The sequence below is a fragment of the Lingula anatina genome, chromosome 9 (assembly GCF_051362555.1).
Source record: "Lingula anatina isolate TDL-2025a chromosome 9, LinAna3.0, whole genome shotgun sequence".
NCBI classification, from domain to species: domain Eukaryota; kingdom Metazoa; phylum Brachiopoda; class Lingulata; order Lingulida; family Lingulidae; genus Lingula; species Lingula anatina.
In genome coordinates this window covers 8,978,854-9,002,651 of record NC_141775.1, presented here as the reverse complement: position 1 = coordinate 9,002,651, position 23,798 = coordinate 8,978,854, and the positions used below count along the sequence as shown (strand labels likewise).

General features: G+C 38.6%; 2 protein-coding genes across 10 annotated transcripts in view; both read right to left on the bottom strand.

The window, feature by feature from the left end:
- The window catches only part of LOC106173429 (leucine-rich repeats and immunoglobulin-like domains protein 1), a 50,116-nt gene that overhangs the window by 14,515 nt on the left and 11,803 nt on the right, over nucleotides 1-23,798 (bottom strand). For 2 of the 9 annotated variants that reach the window (XM_086995178.1, XM_086995180.1), the window contains 4 exons: nucleotides 6,393-6,577; nucleotides 5,132-5,246; nucleotides 2,458-2,621; nucleotides 380-503 (listed from right to left, as the gene is read on the bottom strand). In XM_086995178.1, coding sequence (XP_086851304.1) covers nucleotides 380-503; nucleotides 2,458-2,621; nucleotides 5,132-5,246; nucleotides 6,393-6,555 — 566 coding nt within the window. In that variant the 5' untranslated portion in view covers nucleotides 6,556-6,577. Of the gene's footprint in view, nucleotides 1-379; nucleotides 504-2,457; nucleotides 2,622-5,131; nucleotides 5,247-6,392; nucleotides 6,578-7,522; nucleotides 7,836-15,593; nucleotides 15,671-16,816; nucleotides 17,015-22,709; nucleotides 22,926-23,798 lie in introns of those variants that run through there. The other 7 variants (XM_086995176.1, XR_015331009.1, XM_086995182.1 and 4 more) reach the window with 7 other exon arrangements.
- Nucleotides 8,812-14,367, bottom strand: LOC147759873 (uncharacterized). The gene is made up of 2 exons (XM_086995523.1): nucleotides 14,236-14,367; nucleotides 8,812-14,121 (listed from the first exon to the last, which is right to left on the bottom strand). Exon 2 carries the CDS (start codon nucleotides 13,345-13,347, stop codon nucleotides 8,812-8,814), a length of 4,536 nt encoding a protein of 1,511 aa, XP_086851649.1. The 5' UTR covers nucleotides 13,348-14,121; nucleotides 14,236-14,367.

The window sequence follows — 23,798 nt, the reverse complement described above, 5'->3', positions numbered from 1 at the left end:
CTATCCCTGTGGGGAATCTCATTAAATTACTGTCAGATAATCCAGCTTAAATGTCTGTCCCGCCTACTACAAGCTGTGAGGGGGTAATTAACTTTCATGCCGGCTTGGCTGACAGCTTTTTAGCGTGAACCCCCAGGCAGTTGGATCGATCTATTCTCTGGGAATGGGGTCTAAGTACTTTGGTAATGTGCACATTAGGTTTTGACGAACCACTACAGTGGTGTTCATAATATTTTGATTGCAACTGGCAAATTAAATTGTCTCGAGGCAAGTTGAGGTATTTTTCCACAATAAACAAATCCATATTCATTGCTTAATATATGTAACTCGGAAAGCAAGATTTTGAGTGGCAATTCAATTTAAAGTTATATGCACTTACTTTTCAGAACAATCACAGTTCAAAGTCATCTTTTCTCCCTTTAAGAAGACAAAAGGTGCTCCTGAAGAAGGTTCTGGTGCAGTATTGCACATTAGAACTGGGTCTTTGTTGGCCATGGGATAAGCTGAAATGATAATTATGATTATTGCAATGATAACGATGAGTTCTAACATGGATCGCTACATAAAGGGGACAAAGACCTCATTGAACCTTAAAAAATGAAGGAAGTGTTTTTAAATAAGTTTATCTGAAAATACAGAATTTTAATCTTAAAGTAAAACGAAGAAAATAAATATCAAAATTTAGCTGGAGGTGAACAGGAGTGAAGATGTTGGCTAAGAGAAAAAAGCAGATTTTCCAACAATGTAGTGAGATAACATTTTTTTCTTGCAGTGTTTTGGGGAGAAAATACTTGTATAAATAATAGGTACATATGATATGAAAAAATGTTATGCTACTTAAAGGTTCAGTTTGCAGTCAATTTGTTTTGAGAGATATGCTGTCAGCGGGACAAAGAGTGTCATGGGAAAAATTTCTCAGAGTCTGTAAATCTTGCCATGTGGAATATTTGCAAGTATGTTATCTGATATGCCCATACCTAATTAAGTGGAATTTCATGGTAGCTGAACTTATCATCACCAAAAAAAAACTCGTCATAATCGTTAAACATGTAGGGGAATGTGTCCTTATAAGTGTCCTTAAGATGTTACATATATATATATATGTTACTAGGTGATGTCATAAAGGCTAAAATGTGACGTCTTTAACAATGGGTGTTTAATTGTTACTTTTACCAATGCTTTTATCTATTCAATGTAGGTTTATACTTATTAATGAATAGATTTTCTTTCATTTTCCTTTCTGTTTGGGTTGTTTCCCTAGTGAATTTATAAAATGGGAATACCGTAAAGTCCTTGTTTTTGTTCATAGAGCAATCCCTAATGTGCCCACTCACAGACGTGCACTGATATTTAGGTTGTCTTATTTGTTGTCTGTGAACGGTCATTCTATGTCAGAGAGTGTCTCCAGTTTGTCCTATATAGTTCTCACCGCATCCACTGCAAGTTAATGCATAAATCAAATTTGAGCTAGTGCAGGTGAATGGGTGTTTAATTCTAAATGTGAGTCCATTTTTAAATGTTATATGGCTCCCCTCTTTAATTAGTGGACAGGTGCCACACCTGGGTACCTCACATTTCTGTACTTGTATTGTTGAGGTTTCCACATTTGTCCTGGAATTGTTTTCAAATTTTGCTTTTGTTAAAATTTGCTTTAGTGATGGACTTTGTCTCTTACTCTTTATAATCTGCATTTCGGTTAGTATCTCATTCATTTTGTCATCTTGTTTTACCAAAGGTAAGTTTCCAGTTATGACATTGTGTACTTCCGGATTTTTTGGATTATATGTTGATATGAACGGTATGGCTTCCTTATATATATATATATATATATATATATATATATATATATATATATATATATATATATTTACCCATTTTAAACTTACAAGGATGCCCTACAGGCTAGTAATCTTACCTCTCTAAGGGAGAGAAGTGATGTTTTTTTTTAAGAACTATTTTACAAAAATCAAGAATTTTAATAAGTTAATACACCATCTGCTTTAAGAAAAGAATCCAAGAAATCTCAGGGTCAGCAACAAATTTTTAATACCAAGAGTGAAAACAGAGCATCTTAAATCATCCTTTATAATGCACAGTTTTTTATGTAAAATACTGCCCCACACTTATAAGTCTTGTTTTTAGCTTTGGTCTTTAACCTTATAATTTTTAGTTACCTTTAAATACCTTATGATTTTATACATGATACATTGTAAAACTTCAACACTTGGGTGGTGATTATAGCAAATAAATAAATATTATTATGTATATACATTTAAAGTCAGTGAAAAAAGCTGAGCCCATAAAAATATATCCCCCTCCATTCCTTTCCTCATAAAAACTGAATAACAATATTCACACTATATGCATGCATCCACATGATGTAATTGTATTGATCTTAGAAAAGTTAAGGTAAAACAAGAAAGAGAGAGAGAGAGGAGATCAAGGGACAACACAAACCTTTGTCATCTGCAGTATGCCCAGAAAGTGGTATACAAGCGTTTAGATTTTTCCGCCATTCACAGCCGTCCAGACATCCACACTTGGCGTCCTCTGTAGTGGAACCATAGCTTTTATACACCGTGCAACGGCGCGCAGACTCTGGCTGGTCTCTACACTTCTGCCTTCAAAATGATGAACATAATTATTACATCAAAATATAATATTTAATGTTATAATATATATTATTTAATATAATATTCAGTGTCATGACCCACTACTAAAAATGTGGCTTTAAACTATAATAAACATGGAATCATAATTGTAAATATCAACCTGGAGCTTATGTTTGCATACAGCAAGACAGCAAAGCTGTCAAATGCACAGACAACAAGAAAAAAAAAAAAAAAAAAAAGCTGGTTTGCCAATTTAAGCTGCACCAGTATGTGAACCATTCTTGTCAGTTACAAAATAATAAATAATACAATTTTCATTTTAGAGTATTGCAGTGGCAACTCACACAAAACATTTTCTATCAATTTTTGAACAATGTTACATTACACTTAACATCAATTTCAATAACTTTAAATGTAAACCGATTGTGCCAACTTTTGAAAGCAACCTGCCTCTTTAACAAACAAAAAAAAAGCCATTGTTTGGCAATTATGGGACAGTGACAGTGAAGGCGAAGCGATGGGGACAGCAACAACACTGACAGACGAACCAATCAGCTAGACTATATCCAGACACTTACAGTATCTGAACATAAAAAGAGCATTACATTTGGAAAAATGTGGTCCGATCAGGCTGATTTTCAAAATTGGCCTTGCTTTAATGAATATTAATCAGTTCTGCAATTTTGAAGACAAAAATTAAAACCTTTTTTATTCCTTTTGTATAATGGTGCAAAAAAACATTGCAAATTGCGACCACACACAAACATAATGATGGATCGTTATTTGTGATGCTGATAGCACTTAAAGTGATAATAACTCTTCGTTTCGGCCAAAAAAATAATTTTCCTGGAGTAAACAACAATTTTCCCATACTTACCAATGGTTAATGAATCCATTTTTACATTCAAAGTTAGTCCCTGGTTTTTTTCTAAAAAGTTTGGTTTTTTGTTAAAATCTCTTAAGAGATTTTATCAGAGTATAGCTATCAATGGAGGTCACGTGGTCTAAAGACAAGCTCAGATATCAGAATAATAGCTATAACAGCCGTTTTTGTGGGAAAACAGAATATGTTATATTTTTATGAGTCATTCACAATGTTTTTATGGTGAAATACAGATTTCATACGAAGAGTTATTATCCCTTTAACTGTTAACTCAAAACTTTAGCAAACACCATGCAATATTTGCGTGTTCAGAAGTACAACTACAGCCTGTCACGCTACTAAAGTTCAAGTGCTGCATAAAGTAAAGATGTCATAACACAGTTACAAAATGTAATTTCATAAATAACCAAGAGATTGTTTTAATTAACAAGAGTATCACAATTACAAATACTTTTACAGTGTATTTGAAGAGTTAACATCAATAAAATGTCAAAAACAATTCAATAAGTGAAAAGCATATGTTATTTTATAAGGATTGATACATTGGTTAGTAGTGTTCAGTCTTATAACAGACTCTGAGGAAGGTTACCCTCTACCAGGGCGAGTGATAGATATTTTACAGATATTCACAGATATTTCTCTAGCTAGATAGATGTTCATTTTAAACTCAACTCAGAGTTGAGCTTAAATGAACATCTATCTAGCTAGAGACATATCTGTGAATATCTGTAAAAAATCTATCACTCGCCCTGGTAGAGAGTAGAGGAAGGTCATGGTGTGACCGAATGCTTTGTTTTTGCTTTTTCATTTTGTGCAGAAAATGAAACTTTAAAACATGATTTTTATCAATACACTACACAGATTTTTATTCATCAGAAATATCAAATAATGCACAAAATGTTGAACTTTGATTTTTTTAATAAATAATGAGAAATCATGACTTTATAAAATGTTCATCATATTTTTTTTTGGGGGGGTTAATGAAATAATATTCTATATACATAGCATTCTTCACTTTTAAATTTACTGTAGGTTTTCCCCATTAGAGGTTGACTCAATCTTTTATAAGCTTTCATGCTTTGTTATATGCTATTCTGACTAGCAACCAGAACTTGCTGCCATATTTGATTACGTACATGACAGACATTATAAAATGCCAATTATGCATGTGCAAATTAAGGCAATTGTGACAGAATTTACTTGTCGAATGTAACAGCCTCAAATGTAAAAGTGATATCAATATTAGCGCTCAGTCGAAAATTGAAAACTGGGACAGTTTTGAGTTATGGCGTAGTAACAAATTGCCATGTTAAGTTGAGGAAAGGAGCCCAGACTGATCCGCCAACTTGACTTGCATTTTATCAAAAGTTTAAAGATAGAACGTAAAATGGTTTTCATTTTATTTGTATTACAGTGAAAGTGCATGGCAATATTGATGATGTCGAGGACAGACACAAATGGCTATGTGCATCTACATCTGTGTCTGTACATTTAAAAAGTGCATGTTTGAAAGCTTGCCAAGTCAAAAGATATGCTTATCATAAAGTTGACCAATGTTTCAACAGAAGTTGTCAGTTTTGAAATGATTGCACAATAAGAGATAAGAGAGCATTCCCATCTATATGCATATACTTACTTATCAGAGCAGCGGACCGTCAAATCATTTTCAAATTGCTGAAAACTCTCATCCGGACACTCTTTACAAAAGGCGGAAGATTTGTTCCTTGGGTCACATGGTTCTGCTTGATAACCTAGAAAAACAAATTTATATTTAAAACAAAATAATAATTATAGCAATAATTAAATTAAAGAATACAAGCAGCAAAGATGTAATATATATATATATATATACATACAGACATAAAAGTAAATAATGATGCAAAAATAGGTTATTTTGTCAATTTTGATGATGCTTAACACTAAAATCAATACCTAATTTTTAAGAGATTAAGCCCAATAAAATTATATCATAGCAATAGATGGATCCATTTTAGCTGCATCTAGACAAATGTGGGTTAGTTGATTTGCAAAATGTGGAAAAGCAATTGAAATATCAGGGCCGTAGCAATAGTCTGAAGGTTCACTGGTCCAAATGTTCACTTCAGACATAAAAAAAACATCAAAAAAAAACATCAATGAGCATTACTTTTTGAAATAATGCAACTCCTAAACCAGATGGAAAACAAACTAACAAAAACATAAACAACAACAAAAAATGAAACCACTTGCAGTGTTGCACATAAAAAGCTCTACAAAGTACAACAAACAAGAGGGATCAAATTTTTACTGTTCCAGAATGACAAGAGTTTTCAGTTTTAGCATCTTATGACTACTTCTCTCATGAAAATGCACCAATTGACCCCAGCTCAAGATAATGAAAGATGGCACCAAGTGTAACTTCTCTCCAGACTGTCAAAACAATTCAGCGCAAATAAATATTTTTCCATAAGAATTTATATTTTTACTAAATTTTGGCCCATTTGAATTTGAAATAAAGGTCAAATGTCAAATCTAAAGTCATATCCAAAATCTCTAAATATGACTTTTTGTCAGCATATAGAGTTACTTTTCCCATGATTCTTTCATTTTGGGAAATATTTACCATTTAACTTTTAAAATATGCATAAAACAGGAAATAAAGCAAACCTTTTGCCAAAAATATCCAGTCCAACTAACTTTGGAACTTGTATTTTAGCAAATTAAGTAAATTGATCAATCCTGTAAGTTTAAAGACAATATATTGAAGTATGCTTTATGTAAGTTTAAGAATCATAAATAACATGAATTTCCTTTTTAAGTCATCATGGCATCAGCACCAAAAATAGTGTTCTTCAACTTTGGATAAAATGAACATTAAATGCAATAAAACAAAATAAATTAGAAAAAATATGACGTACCAGGTGCACATTTAATATTCACACATTTCACATCCTGATTGTAATATTGATTATTAACTTGAATCAAATCATCGGAGGGAATGGCAGACGTCCCCAGGCACAGTTTTGGTGCAGGTATTAGCATAACAGCCAAAAGACAGAAGAAATTCCAACTCTCAAGCATGCTTTCTCAATTGTCCTTGTATCTGGAAAAGGAAACGGCTAAGTTGAAATTCAAAATCACACTGAAAATTCCATAATGTGTATCCAATTGCTTCTCATTAAAAGAGTCTCCCTGAGGTGGAAGGTGGGCTGGAAATTCGGTTTATTCACGACGACGGTTTCTTCACGTGACCCCGGTAACCCTTATGTTGTTGTGTGTAGTGTTGTTGTATATGTGTTTGAGTGCATGAATGTACTAGTACTAGAGCTTATTGGATTCAAATACAAAAGACAGTAGTTGGTGGTGTTATGATCAGTATAATATCTATTACCTATTGCTATTTAGTGATCATGGCGAGTATTAAAATAGGATGTGTGAACTTTAGGTGGTTGAGTTCAGAGCGAGTTAAAAGGAGAGATTTTTTGAAAGAAGAGAAAAAAAAACTAATGTAGCCCTGCTAACAGATAGTTATACAAACTGCAAAAAAAAAAAAAAAAAAAAAAAAAGAGGCTGGCTACGTGGAAAAATGAATAGGGTGGAGCTCATTCTCTTGACAAAGCAAGGTACCCAGTAGTAGTGATATTTCTCCGAAATTCCTCTAATTACAGAATACACAATAAGTTATTAGACCCCGATGGAAATTTTGTCATCCTAGACATATTACTGTGCAAGAAACGCGCTTTAACCTTGTGACTATTAATGGACCTAACAGTGACACACCGGAAATTTTCAAAGACATCGAACAGAAACTTCGCGCATTTGGTAATACTACAATTCAGGGGCGGATGGAGACCGACTTCTAGGCTAGGATCCAAAATAAAGTTTTTTTTTGGATCCTAGTTCTAGGTCAGCTTTTTCAAGTTTACTTTGACGTACATCTACATGTAATTTTTTTATATCGACAGGATATAAAAACCAAGACCCCAAGATTTATCTTGCTTTGTCTGTGACGCTCTTCCATGACTTCCTTAAGTTAAATCCCTTTTACCTGAACGGCGTCCTTTCTGCGGTCTTTTTGCGCCTATGAAACTGGCATCGCTGTGGTCGTAAATAGTATAGGCACAAGCATCGCTTTGGTTGCAGAATGAATGATCAATGATCGGCTAGTTGTCGGCGCGTAATTTTTTTTTTTTTTTTTTTTTTTCGCTCTCAAACGGGAGGACGCCGCCCAATTGAAGGGAGCTTTACTCACTTCGGTGACAATAGATGCCACGAAACTACAGTCGCCTCGAGTGGTTTAGATCACATCATCAGTTGACAAACTTACTTTTTGCTGAAGCAATTAAAATGCCTGGTAGTTGACCAGATGATACGCTATAGAGCTCGTAAACAATAAAACTTGTTAATTACGCACCGCCGCACTCACTAAGACAGGTAATGACAGGTAACTCCCTCTGCGAAAATTTGTCTCTTTTAACGATTGATTATGTAATAGATAGACCCCTCGTCAGCGAGGGTTATGTGACATCCACTCGTGCTACGCACTCGTGGTCTAAGTAAGATAGACCCCTCGTCAGCGAGGGTTATGTGACATCCACTCGTGCTACGCACTCGTGTATACCACATAACCCTCGCTGACGAGGGGTCTATCTTACTTAGACCACGGTCCATTAACTTCAACAACAGTTCACGACATCACACTCACGCAACTACCCTGCTATCTTCATTACCACACTATTTGTTACGAATAAGCAAACTTCTTTAGTCTTTTTCACATCTATTTTATTTGCTTGTCATTGAAATTGTCACGTAGAAACTGAAATGAACAAAATACATCAAATTAAGAAATTATCCTTAAATTATGTTACAATTACAACTTATAAAGTTCTTATTAACTGTTTAAATTACTAAATGATTCATAAAGTCTTACCTCATTGCGGGAATTAGTGACTTTTAATGATCAGAACATAACTAACTATAAGCGCGTGCTCTAGTCAAAAAAGTAAAACGCTATCTCCACCGATGTGCATAACAGCTAAGACGGGCCAAAACCTTAACATGGCTCCCCTAAATTGTGAAAGCAATTTACACAATATACACTGTTTACCTTATCATTACGTATAAAAAATATTTGCTCGGAAATTATTAAGAATTACCGTACCTTAAACACCTTTAAGGAACATCAAAACTTACTGTTATTAAAACATAAAATACTTTGCAATCCCATAAACACAAATAGCTCAACATGTAACTGTCTTTAGAAAACAAAAGTGTTCATTAAATCTACACAAACTGTAGCATAGAATCATAACAAACTGACATTGTCACAGTTAACAGTTATTTTGGCTCCTCGACGGGGTCTTCTCCGGTCAATAAAAGAATTAACTTGTGCACTGGTCTCTCATATGTAGAGTCCCTAACTTTCAACTTGACCTTACGCACATATCCATCTGCACTTTGAAAGGTTTCTACTATGCGACCAAGTGGCCACTGATTTCTTGGTGCACTGTCATCTATCATGAGAACAATATCTCCAACTTGTACATCTCTATGTTGTTTGATCCACTTTTTTCTCTCTTGTAATGTAGGAAGAAATTCCTTTCTCCACCTGTTCCAAAATTCATTGGCTAGATATTGAACATGTCGCCATCTTCGATGAAGGTATGTGTCTTTCCTTATGAAATTCCCAGTTGGTGGCATCACGACCTTAGTTTTCAGGGTCAGGAGCTGATTTGGAGACAAAGGCATTGGAGAATCTGGTGACTGTGTATCAATGTAAGTCAAAGGTCTACTGTTAACTATGGCTTCTGCCTCAGTTAACAATGTGGACAAGGAATCATCATCTAAACGGTCACTGTGAGCTGTGAGAAGTCCTGATAAAGCATTTCTGGCTGATCTGATCATCCTTTCCCACACGCCTCCCATATGTGAAGCATGAGGAACATTCATTTCAAACTGAATCCAGTCACAATGGTCTTTCAGAAGTTCTCTCCTGATCTTGTTCTGATCCATATCCATAAAGGCAGTTTCTTGTTCTCCCTTAACTCCAATGAAATTGGTTCCACGGTCTGCTCTGAGTAGACGTACTGGTCCACGCCTGCATACAAAGCGTCTGTAGCAGTTAATGAAAGAATCTGTGCTGAGTGAATATGCAACTTCTATATGAATAGCACGTGATGCTAAACATGTAAACATTGCACCGTATCTCTTAATCTGCTTTCTTCCCTCCTTCACATAGAATGGTCCAAAGAAATCTACTGCACTGTAGGTGAATGGAGGTGCTGGTTCCAGTCTGTCAGCTGGAAGATCTGACATTTTCTGACTCTGTGGGTTTGCTCGAAGCTTACGACAGGTCACACATTTCCATATATATGATCCAATCTTGGCACGGCCAGAAATTATCCAATAACCACTAGCTCGGACTTCATTAAGAGTAATGCCACTTCCTGAATGTCCGCATCGGGTATGATAGTGGTCGATTATGAGATTTGTAACGTGATGATGCTTAGGCAGAATCACTGGGTGTGTTAGCTCTCTGGGTAGATTTGCCCTCTTTATACGACCACCTACTCTGAGTAGTCCATCTTCACATAAAAATGGGTCTAGGCGGTATAGTGAACTGGTTTTCTTGATTTGTTTGTTGCGATATCTTGCCTGTTTTCTCTCTGTGTGTTCACTGTTATCTTCTCTGTTAATTGCTTTCAGTATTTCAATTTCCTTCTCAAATGTAGCAGTCTGTGTTGACTTGAGAATGATCTTTTCTGCCACTTGTATTTCTTGAACATTCAACGGTTCATTGCTGGTCTCAACTGTGTTCTGCTGTGTAGATTTCCTGTTCTTAGCTTGTTTCAGCTTCTGTATGAATCGTAAACACCACGTAACAACTCGTGTTGCTCTGTTCCAGGAAGAAAACCTTTTCAATACATCAGACAAGTGATCTTGGTTGGTTTCTACTTTAGTAGCAAATACATTGACTTCAGATTTGCGTACTTCTGGGTCATCTGGTGCTAGACTGAATTGGGTATCAGTGGTAGATAGTGGTTCATCAATGAGTAGGAAGTCTGGCCCATTCCACCACTGTTCATTCTGTAATAGCTCTGTCACACCTGTTCCCCTGGAGGCTATATCAGCTGGGTTGTCACTGGACTTAACATGCCTCCATTGGGATGGCTGACTGACTTCTCTAATTTGTTGTATTCTATTTGCTACAAAGACATGAAATCTCTTAGCATCATTATTGACATACCCTAGAACAACTTTGCTGTCAGTCCAATACACATGGGTGATGTCCTCATACTCTAACTCCTTGGCAAGAAAGGTCCCCACCTTTATAGACATCACTGCTGCTGACAACTCTAGGCGTGGGACTGTCACTGGTTTAGAGGGAGCTACCTTGGACTTGCCCATAACTAATGTGGTTGCTATTCTTCCTGTGTTGCTTTTAAGTCTCAAGTAACTGCACTGACCTAGGCCTTCTACACTGGCATCTGAGAAGTGATGAAGTTCTGCAGTAGTCACTTCACCAAAATCATTTGGCTTATAGCACCGTGGTATATTCAACTTGGTTAAGTTCAGCAAATCTGAGCGCCATCTTTCCCATCTGCATCTAATACTCTCTGGCACTTGATCATCCCACTCTGCACCGTCTCTGCATAGCTCTTGGAGAATTTTCTTACCGGCAAGGATGAATGGTGAGACAAGGCCTAAAGGGTCAAATATGGAACTTACAGTGGAGAGAATTCCCCTTCTTGTTAATGGCTTATCATTGATCTGGACCTTAAATTGAAAACTGTCCGCTTCTACACACCACTGTACCCCTAAAGCTGGGCATATTGGCAATGTGTCTCTGTTAAGGTCAATGTTTCTCATTTCTTTGGCTCTCTCTGACATTTGGATTGTATTCATCACTTCACGGTTGTTTGATACTAGCTTGTGAAGTCTTAGGTTACCTTTGTTCAGCAGCTCTCTTGTTTCTCTAACAAGACGTATAGCTTCTTCACTTGACTCGATGCTCTTGAGTCCATCGTCTACATAAAAGTCATTCTTAAGAAAGGCAATGACGTCTGGTGAATACTCATCTTGGTAGTCCTCTGCTAGTTTCCTCAGTCCATACAATGCGCATGCTGGTGAACTTATCGCTCCAAATATATGAGACGTCATTCTGTATGTGATGGGATTACTACTGAGGTCACCGTCTTTCCACCATAGGAACTGTAAAAACTTTCTATCCTCTTCTTTCACTTTAAACCTGTGAAACATGTTCTCCATGTCACCCATGATTGCTACTGGCTGCTCTCTAAACCTCAATAAAACACCTATGAGCGAGTTATTCTGATCAGGTCCTTTCAACAGGCAGTCGTTTAGCGCAACATTTTCATGTTTTGCACTGGCATCAAACACCACTCGTAATTTCTCACGTTTCTTGGGGTGATATACACCATGATGTGGTAAGTACCAACCTCCATCTTCATGAGGTGTTTCTTCTGCATAGCATTTATCTATGAGGTCCTGCATAAAACTGTTATAGTGCTCATAATACTTCGGGTTGTGGATTAGCCTTTTCTTTAGCTGCTCTAGTCTGATCTCAGCTGCTGGTTTATTGTTTGGCAATGCTGGATGTCCGTCTTTAAATGGTAGTGGCATCTCGTAAAAACCCTCGTTGAAATGTATGCCCTCCTCCATAATCTTCATGAACTTCTGGTCTTGAAGGCTTAACTTCTCATCTTTCTGTTGGTCGAAACCTTGGTCAAAGAGACTGCAAACCTCAGCGGGGCTGATCTCTGTCACTTGTGTTCTAAAGGCAAAGGCGCGTGTTGCAAAGCTCTTGTTCTCATCTATGGGTCTTGATTTGTCCACTGGCCCTACTATACCCCAACCTAGGTTACATCTGTATGCATATGGATCCTCTCCTCTACCATGTACGTATTCCAGACCTCTAATGGCTTTCATACAGTTTACTCCCAACAGCAGTCCTACCTCTATGTCTGGGCGATAAGGAGTAATCTTATCAGCAATTGAGTGCAAGTGTGGCCATTTCTTAGCAGTTTCTGGTCTGGGTATCTGTGATCGCTTAACTGGAATGGAGTCTCTGGAGTATGTATCTGGGAGCTCAATCAATGTCTCTTGGTTCAGACCTCTCACAACAAGTCCTCCAACTTTCCTGCTCGGGACGGTTTTTTCTCCAAGTATGGTTGAAAGTCTGATGTCTACATGCTTCCCTTTACATTCGAGTTCACTGAGGGTCGAGGACTTTACAAAGCAGGCATCTGACTGCTCGTCTAGTACTGCATATACCACTGAATAAACGTCTGGATTATCCTCGTGGTGCACTACAACTGGCACTATCATGGAATGCACATTCTCAGAACTGTGGGTGGTATGGCATACAGCTGCTCCCACTACTTTACTAGTGTAATTGTCATCATGTAGAATTGTTGGATGATAAGAGTTACATTTTTGGCATTTCATTTTACTTCTGCATTCATGTTTTCTGTGACCATATGCAAGGCACCCAAAACATAACCCATTATTCTTTATAATGCCGATTCTTTCATCCATTGTCTTTTCTTGCATTTCTGGGCATTGGTGAAGTTTATGTTGTTCCTTGCATAATATACACTTGTGAACGTGTCTTTCGTTGCTGGATGCAGAGGCACTAGACAGTACTGTTTGTGCTGGAACTCTTCTCCTTGGTGCTGGTATAGGTCTCTCTGGTGGCGGTGGAACCTTTCCAAAAATGGGGTCAGCCAATTTTCGTGCTTCTTTCTGCACAAAATCGACGAAAACCTGAAAGGTTATCTTCTGTCCCCTTTCCTTCCTTTCATATACTATGCTTCTCCATTTATCATGCAATTTGAGCGGCAGCTTCGTCATTAGCCTCTTAAGGTTATCGGGATACTCGAGGACTGGAATGGCATCTATTTCTTTTACTGCATATTCACATTCCCTTAAAAATATGCCGTATTTGTCTAATGCGACATAATCATCATGCTTTATCACTGGCCACTGTAAGGCACGGTTTATATACGATGTCGCAATCTGTTCTTGGTCCCCATACCTTCTCTCAAATTCCTTCCATGTGGCCTTGAAACCAATGGATGCATCTAAGTGAGCGAATCCTAGCGTAATTTCATGAGGCTCACCTCTGGTGTATTGCAGTAGATAGTTCAGTTTTTCATCGTCAGAGTCGCATGTTTCTATGATTCTACTTTTGAACTGTCTCTTAAACAGCACATATTTGATCGGGTCACCTTCAAATACTTGAATCTGAATTCTTGGTTTACTGAGTTCCTTTGCTATCGTAGTTTGCTCACACAAAGTGAGTGGGGCACAAGATGTTAGTGCATTTTTGGGCGTAGATGTCTTTTTATATTTGACTTTGTGAAATTAAAATGCTTTTCCAACTCACACATGGTTTGGTCTATATCCGACTCTACCCTTTTCAGTTCTGCTTGCAGCAGTAACATTTCCGCTTGTGTTGCCATCTTTTCTAAATACTATGCTGATCGTCTTTCACTAAATCGTCGCTCAGTTTCTATTATCTTTCACTAAATCGTCGCTGAGTTTCTACTGTTACGAATAAGCAAACTTCTTTAGTCTTTTTCACATCTATTTTATTTGCTTGTCATTGAAATTGTCACGTAGAAACTGAAATGAACAAAATACATCAAATTAAGAAATTATCCTTAAATTATGTTACAATTACAACTTATAAAGTTCTTATTAACTGTTTAAATTACTAAATGATTCATAAAGTCTTACCTCATTGCGGGAATTAGTGACTTTTAATGATCAGAACATAACTAACTATAAGCGCGTGCTCTAGTCAAAAAAGTAAAACGCTATCTCCACCGATGTGCATAACAGCTAAGACGGGCCAAAACCTTAACACTATTCATCATGTTTGGAGCGGAGGAGGACGTCACCCTCGTCTCAGCTAGATTTATTACCAACCCAATCGTTATATAAGGTGGATGTCGATGCAGAATCAAAGCGGTTCGAAGAGCCAGTACATTCCGCTGAATTTGAAAAAATGGTTGCAGACAGAATTCCAGCAAACACACAGAAAAATACGACCTGGGCATGTAATATCTTTAAGGACTGGCTCACGTGGCGTAATTTTAGAACTGTCACTATGGCCGACCCTCACTGGCCTATTCCAACCCTTGAGGAGGGAAATCTAGAGATTTTGGACTATTGGTTGGCTAAATTCATAACGGAAATTAAGCGCCAAGATGGCAGTTCCTATCCGCCAGGTGTGTTTAATTTTTCTTATCATTCGTTATTATCTTTTAAGTCGCAGCAGCACCCTGCTTCAATATTGTTAAGACATTTCAAATAAATATGCAATATTCGTGAAACAACTATATTTTGAATTTCAAAAGCATCGTGCGCTTCAGTAACGTCATCTTCAACCCAGCCTGCAAGCTCTTTATCGGCACCTCCAATGAAGCAAAATACGGAAAAGGACGACAAAATTTTAACAATTGAAATACCTTCTGTTATTGAGAAAGCTGTAATAATAAAAAAACGGCAAAAAGATCACTTTTGAAATATAATACAGCTTGTTTTTTGTTCTTTCTTTTTTCATATGTGGTGATAAACGCTCAGTCCCTAATTAACTTGCTTTCAGGTGTGTTTACGGTTCTGTGCTTCGATGAGTAGTATATGTGTGTTTTAGCGGGTTATAACGCATTCATGCGAGACGTGCGGTTATGCGAGTTACACCACGTCTGAGTCTTTTGTTCTTCACTTCCACCGTGGTCTAAGAACCTTCAACCTCCATGAAAGAACTATTGGACACTCGAGCCTTCTTTGTTTAGAATTAGAATCATTGAGTGATCTATGTTAAACGAGGCAGAATGATCTTTTCCGTTGATCTTTTCCGTTGATTGGCAGGTTGCTTTTTAATCTTCTGTGCCACGCCGTATTTATCCAAAAGACTCTAACAACAACAGCCATGTAAGTCAACAAATATTTATGAAAGAGGAGTATGAGTCTTTTGGAATGGCTGAGACAGATCCATAAATAGTTTTTTTTACGTTTTACATCTGAAATAATCTTTTGAAATTTAGATGAATGGTACGATATGAAGCAATGACATGCGATCTGACACACACCTTGAAAACGGGTAGTGTGATCCGAAATACCAGTTAATTCAGGATCCTTATGTGCCGAGTCTGGTAGTTGGGTAGGCCTGAAATTATAACCATTAACTTTTTTGATTAGCACATGGAGTGTCAAGATATCACTTTTTGCAAAACGTGATAGGGTGTGTGTGTGTGTGTGTGTATGGGGGGGGGGGGGTATTTTTTGGTCACTGTCTTTTACTGAAACATCTCTCTGAAATTACACTAGGTGTGCCACTTACAAATGGCTATTTAGTAATACTTCGCAGGCATGTGTGGGCTGGGATTTTCATTGCTAATCAGACTTAAAAAGTGTACAAACGAATAAAGGTAGATACAGCACTCGTCATCAAGCTGTATTTAAAAATAAGCCGTGAATATTGTCTCGCTTGCGGCCCGCACATAATGAATCAGCTTACGCACGAAGCACGAGGAATAAAAAGACGCATTCATGATAGCAGTATCGCTTGTTTCACGGCTCACGTTAGATAAACATTGTTGTCTTTAAATTATGTTGTTTCGCAAGGTTGTAAATACAACACCGTTATATTCTTTCACGTTATTAATTCACTTCTTTCTAGTTAGATTCCGCGCCGCCTTCTTTCCATTTCTAAATCTATCTCATGCAATCTCTAGCGGCTTTCTCCCAGTTTACATTACATTCCTTTGCGTAAGTACTATGTCAGTCAATTCAGTTTATCTACAAAATACTCCCCGCTCCAACTCACTTATAGCTATAAATCACCAACCCTACAATACATGTAACGAATAATAACAATAATATTGTGACGAAGTTGTTGACTTTATGTTGTAACGCGTGGTAGTAAATGCAACGCCCTTGTATTCTATCAAGTTAATAAACTACTTTCCAATTGGTTTCTGCCCCCTCTTCTTTTAATTTTTATCTCTACCTCAAAATTTTAAACGACCTCCTCACCGTTTTCATTACATTCCTTTTTAAGTGCTATGAAGACGTCAATTAATTAATATAAATGACTGTCTATCTATCTAAAGACATATGTAAATATCTCGTGAAAAAAAATCTGTCGCCTTGATAGAGGGTAGGTGGTCTGAGAGGCCATAGAACTGTGTACCACACTGGAGTGAGCCTTGCTCAACACCAACCACGCCTCACCGGCCATTTCAGAAAAAAATTGAATCCATGTTGTCCATATATTCGTTTATACCAATCAATGAAAAAGTAGTCGCCTCACCTGTAGAACTGAAGAGCGCGTTTCCCCGGATCCCTCCTTTTTTCATCTGCTCGTTTCTTACAAATCACAGTCCACGTACGCAAATTCAAAATAAATGAAATTGCCCTAAAAAGCAAATAACTTACACCAAAATGTGACCACAAACAAGTGTGAAGAGTCAGAGAAATGAAGAAAAGCTTCCTGCAGAAAGCACAGCTAGCTTACCACTGGACTCTCAAGACTTTCCCGTTAAACTAAACCAGGTGTACCTAAGTTGAGTGACACATGTCAATGAGGCAACGAATCTTTTCAACAAACTTTTTGTCATGGTATTAAACCACGGCTGGCAAGTAAAGACTCGACCGTGCTGTATTTTCTCGTATTGTGCACGTGTGGCAGCACGGTTAATGTATATAATAAGGAAGGTCAACGGAGTCATTGGCGTGGTGACAATAATAGAAAATTGTTGCATTCTTCCTTCTTTGACAGCGCCTTCAAAAGGTATCCGATGTCACATTACTGTCATGAACCTTCATAAAAATAACTTTTCCACTCTTGAGACTTACCTGTTGACATGAAGCAGGAATTTATTTATTAGCCTCATTATTAATATGCACCGTTGCTGCAATGTAAGTAGAATGGGGTGTTTGTTTGGTTTATGAAAGATAAAAATGTTATTAAATACAGGCTCAAAGCCCGAGGAAAACGCAACAAATTTGTCCGCTTCAACAACTTTTTATGACGTGATAGAGGGGTGGAGTGGTATTTTCATAGCTAAATCAGGCTTGAAAATTGTCAAACTAATTAACCTGCGCCCCAAGTGGCATGGGAATGTGGTGTTTCACGGACAACGTCAAATATTAGACTATTAGTGCGCCAAAGCAACATCGTTGTATTCTTTCATGTTATTTATTAACCTCTTCCCTTGCTTTACTTGCGCTGAGACCGAGACGGTCGCCGATTATTGTTTACGGGGTACGGGCAACCCTCACAGCAGAAGCTTGCCAGGGTGTTTACAGTGTTACGGTCTTTCCTCGCCGCGCTGGGAGGCCGAGTTGACCGCCGCTACCAGTCACAGGCAGCCTGCACAGCGGAAGCCGGGAATGGAGTTTAAGTGGGGGTGGGGGTGGGGGAATAAGGGTGAGGTTGAAGAGGGGGAAGGGGCCCCCGGGGCCTCCCTTTGTAGTTTGAAATATAATTTTTAATTTTATTGCATTTTTGAAAAGGATTCTGATGCCGAGAAACCAGTGTCGTTTTTTCACAAACCATTCTGGCAACCAGAAACTAGTGTCGTTTTCGAAAAACTATTCTGGCAACTATAAAGTAGTGTCGCTTCTCAAAAACGATTCTGAGAGAAGCCAGAATTGTTTTGCAAAGAAAAACAGGTAAGGGGTGGACAGAGGGAAAGGCAACCGGCGTGCTACTGCAACCAGGTAACCCTCATCTCGGAAGCCGGCAATATGTTACAAACTCTCCGCGCCGTGTGCTAAGACCGAGACGCCCGCTGATAAGCGTCTATTTATAACAGCTACGGATTTTTGAGGAATATAAAAAAGGCGAGTATTTTTTGTTCTGTTTTATGGTCATTTTTCAACTTTTGGGACTTTGGAGTCACTTCTAATTCCAAATCTTTACCAGAGATGAATAACTCCTTTATATTTTTTAAACCTAATAAGTAAAATACTTGCTTCCTATTGTGTAATGTGGCGTCATTTTTATTAACCACCGTGCTGTCTCTTCTATGTAAAGAAGCGATCTGCTGTTGCCTTCTGTTCTCGCGCGTATCACGCGTTGTGTTGAGTGACGAACATGCGCAAGTTTTTATTGGTCTATTCTGGAGTAGTAGGAGGAGCGACTGGCGGGTGTATACATCAGCTTATAACACTTATGAGACACAATTTGTGGCTCAGGAAGCGACTCCAAAATCCTTGCATATAAATGAGATTATTTCAAAATCTTTATGTACAGCGCACAAGTAGCCCTCACTGCGAAAGCCGGGCAAGATGTTAAGATTGGCGGGAGAAGGCGGGGTTGAGGGTAAGGTTGGGTTAGATGCCTAAATATCAGTGTCGTTTTTTGATAAACGATTCTGGCATCCAGAAACTTGTTTTGTTCTTCAAAAACGATTCTAAGAAGCCATAATAGTTTTTACGGGGAGAAACAGGAGTGGACGGGGGAGAGGCAACGCGCGATTATCGTCTACCGTGACCAGGATACCTTCACTGCAGAAGTCGGAAAGGATGTTATACGCTCTCTTCTCGCCGTGCGCTGAGACCGAGACGGTACCTAGCGGTCAACGAAATAGGTGTCTTTTTTAAAAAACGATTCAGGTAACGAGAAACTAGTGCCGTTTTTTAAAAACGATTCTGAGAAGCCAGAATCTTTTTTTTCAATAAAATAAAAAATTGTACCTCAAACTACAAAGGCCCTGGAGGCCCTTCCCCCTTCTCACTCTCTTCCGCCCACCCCCAACCCCACCTAAACACCCTTCACGGCTTTCGCTGTAAAGGCGGCCTGTGCCTCGTAGAGGCGGTCATCTAGTCTTCAGCGCACGGCCAGAAAAAAAACGAAACTCCCTGAATACCCTGCCCGGCATCGACGGTGAAAGCTGCTTGTGCGCCGCTGATGCGGATCAGCGGCCGTCTAGGCCTACCCACGCGGCCGAGAGAGACCGTTATATTCTACACAGTTTCCGCGGTGAAGGCTACCTGTACGCCGTAGGCAATGATCGGCGACCGTCTCGATCTCAGCGCACGACGAGGAGAGACCGTAACACCCTGTCCGGCTTTCACAGAGAGAGTTACCTGGTCGCCGTACACGCACACCTCTGGTTCTCTCTCCCTCTGCCCACCCCTGTTTTTCTCCGCAAAAACGATTCTGGCTTCACAGAATCGTTTTTGAAAAGCGACACTAGTTTCTGGTTGCCAGAATCGTTTTTCAAAAAACGACACTGGTTTCTGAGCATCAGAATCGTCTTTCAAAAATTCAATAAAATCAAAAATTATACTTCAAACTAAAAACGGAGACCCCGGGGTCCCCTTCCCCCTATTCACTCTCACCCTTATTTCCCCACCCCCACTTAAGCCCCATTCCCTGCTTCCGCCTGCGACTGGTAGAGGCGGTCAAATCGACCTCCCAGCACAGCAAGGTAAGACCGTAACTACTAACAGCGTAAACAGCCTGGCAAGCTACCGCGATGAGGGTTGCCTGTACGCCGTAGGAAATAATCGGCGACCGTCTCGGTCTCAGCGCACGTCGACAAGAGACCGTAACACCCTGCCCGGCTTTCACGGTGAGGGTTACCTAGTCGCGGTATGCCAGGTTCGTTTTTGAAAAACGAAACTAGAAACTAGACACTAACTTCAGCGCTCTGGCTAAGGAAGCGAGCAAAGGCAACAACTCCACACGAAAGTCACAACACCAAACGAACTCGCAACACCACACACGAAACTGAACACAGCAATGAGCACACGTTTTCCCACCCTCTAATACCACGTTACTCTTGTCGTCCCCTTACACATTTATAAAGCTATCCAAGGGAATTACAGCACCCCGGACAAAAAGATAAAACTCAAGCATGTCACATGGACAAAATGGTATCAGGTGTATCGAACTCTAGCTCTTATCAAAAATAAAACCTATGTAGTCTTGTATATGGCATGATATGTGTTGCAATATTTAATAAATATCTCTATATTTTCATGCAAATGGAAATCAAATATTAAGTCTCCGCTCTCAGAGTAAGCACCTGCCATCTTAAACGATAACCATTTGCTTTTTTAATTAGGCACGTGGAGTGTCAAGATAGAATGGTAATAGAGGAAATTGTTTTAAGCTATTCCCTCAAAGAGCCAAATTAGACTTGAGAAAATACAGCTTCACTGTGCGTACAACACAAATATGGAATAGCCTACCCGATCAAGTTGTCAGGGCAAAAAGCCTCAACTCTTTTAAGAACAGATTAGACAAGTGGTGGGATGACCAGGAAATCAAATATGACAATTATAGGTCCGAAATCAACATCATCGGAAGTCACAAGTTAGTTTTGGAGGAAGAGTCCGATAAAGAGGATCCAGTAGGAACCTGAATCGGAAATCAACGCTAATCTAATCTAATCTTAACATGCCGACAACTGGACGATCATTGAGCATTCATTCTGATACAAAAACAATGCTCGTGTCTCCTTATTAAGACCACAGCGATGCCAAATTTTAGTTGCAGAAAGAACGCAGAAAGAACGCCGTCCAGTGTAAAGGGGGTATAACGCATCTCGGGATGTATAGCCAGGGGATATTAATATTGAATAGGTATTCACATTTTTTCATAATGTACATCTTGAATTTATGTAATTATTTATGTAATCATTTCTTTATGAGTATAAATTTATTCATTTCTTTATATTAAAATGGCTATTTTTGTAATTTCCTTTTAGGCCACCACAAATAAACTACAAATAAAGCACGAATAAGTCAATCGCTTGTTTGTTCTGTTGTAACATTTAGGTCCCTGTGCAAATAACCAATTCAATCAAACGAAAATATCCCGTTATTGAATTTATACGACTGGCTTCTAATATCAAAGCGATCGTGTTCCACAAGGAACAATACTCGTATGTATAGGGTACTACTTGAAGTGAAATTATGAAAATATTGTGCTGAAGGTGTTTATTCGTGCGTTCTAAGCTACAGTAATACTATCAAAACTAACATTGACTTTTTATATTTTTTTCTCATTGAGTGCCAGTTTTTTTTAAGCACCAGACAAGTGGGGCAAGGTGAAGGTTAACAGAATTTGACCTTATTGGGCTGAGATACTTGCCTGAAGACCCTTTTAACTTCTGCCAAATGTTATCCCCCTACAGAAAACTATTTCAGTTACTTAGTCCCTAACCAACAATGAAATTAATTTAAAAAGTCTTGAATGCAAATCGAAACTGTTGGAAGCAAAAATGTTTTACGATTGTGTAGCCAGGAAATAGAAGAATTTGCGTCGATGTTGCAAAATTTTTAGGGAAAAGGCAACGCCAGTGTTTTAATTTATGGGAGGCCCCTTGTCCAAATTTTTAGTAATTATCAACAATAATATCTAAGGTTCTCTACTAGTGGAGATATAAGGCAGTTATTTTTGTAGGGTTAGCTTTTAGGTCCTGCTAGCCGGATTTCCACCCCCTATAAATCAGGGTCTGCCGGCCACACCTCGCAACTCAAATTGTCTGTCAGTATCTATTTAGTATACCTGAGACCATGCTGAAAGACCCCCAATAGGGTTCTAAGGGTTCCCCTAAAAAGTCCCGCTAGCTGGGTTTGAGTGGCCTATGTTTTGGACCCCCCCCCCCCCCCCCCCGACCACACCCACCACTGGAAATCCGGCAGACTGCAATTTTCATACATAGGTAAAACTGACACACTGTCGTGTGACTGTCTCACGATCTTTCTTAGACTTCGAAACAGTATTAAAGAGCAATATTTTGCCAGCCACATACGTGCAGCCGTTTGTCGTGAAAAGGTCGTCAAGCACAAGAAGGTGTGTTTGGTAAAATGCCCACTTTTGAAATTGCAGGTTACGGGCCTGTACATTCTCACTAACTGTAAATTGTAAAAATGTCTGTTTGGTCCCTCTTTCTCAATCTTATAAAAAGAGATTACGTGGGTATGTTAAAATGTTACGTCCTAGACATGCGTTCACACTCGTTTCAATAGTCCAAGACATGGGCAAAGCGACAAAAAGGGGACCTACAGGTACAGGTAAATACTCTCTACCGGGACCCACAGATAGATTTTTATAGACTACCTAAAATTCAAAGACACGCACCTGCGTCTTTCTTGTTAATTTTTCTTTTCTCCTGCAATTATATTAGTTTGGATATATTGATCATATATATATTCGTTTATAGGTGAAAAAGTATTCGCCTCACCTGTAGAATTGTTAAAGTTTCCCCGGATCTCCTACTTCGTTTTTCACCGCTCGTTGTTTATAAATCACAGTCCACGCAAACAAATTCCACATAAAGATATTGTCCTAAATTCCCGATGGTGAATGTTGCCGTTTTAATCATCTGTGATAGAACGTTCAAGAAGTATTAATTCGTATGCAATTCTACCGTCAGTCACTCACACTTGTGATAAAATACGAGTTGCTGTACAATAATATTATGTCTCGCCCACCTGGATTTAACGGCCTCTGATTGGCTCGCGTTGCATTGAGTAAATACTCTTTGTGTGGTATTTTCATTATTATTTGTAAATCGGAATTAGACGTTGCCACCTCACCATACATGACCCATACATGACTCAGAACAATTGTGCCTATACAATTGATACAGAGGATTTGTATACAGGTATACAGGTGACTTTAATAAGCAGAGGATTTTCTTTTATATTCCGTGAAAAATACACTAAATTTATATAAAATAATATCATGGTTGGCCAAAAAATTGTACGCACAGTACATCCGTGCGTATGCCTAGTTACGCCCATGTATATATATATAAAGACTAGAAACCTTGGTGAGGACGATACGTTCTTGATGTGCATTTGAGTGCATAATTTTTCTCTGCACACTCCCAAGGCGAAGCAAGTAAAGGCCACAACTCCACACGAAAGACAACACCATCGAACTCAAACACCACAAACGGAACTGAACACAGCACTGATCACCCCTTCTCCCGACCCCTATTACCGCTGTTTTAATAAAGCTATCCAAGGGAATTGCAGCACCCCGGACAAAGAAATAAAACTCAAGCGTGCTAATGTACTACGAGGATATGTCAATCAATTCAGTTTATCTACTAACACCCCATTCCATTCCATAGATTTTTAGATCGATCTATCCCTGTGGGGAGTCTCACTAGATTACTGTCAGCTTGGCCGGCTTAAGCGTTTGTCCCGCCTACTAAAAGCTGTAAGACGGTAATTAACTATGGTGCCCGCTCGGCTGACTGCAATTTAGCGTGAACCCCCAGGGAGTTAGGTCGATCTAAATCTTAATCTTAAGATCGATCTAA

Coding starts and splice junctions, on each gene's coding strand:
- LOC147759873 (XM_086995523.1), bottom strand. CDS start 13,347: ATGACGAAGCTGCCGCTCAAATTGCATGATAAATGGAGAAGCATAGTA.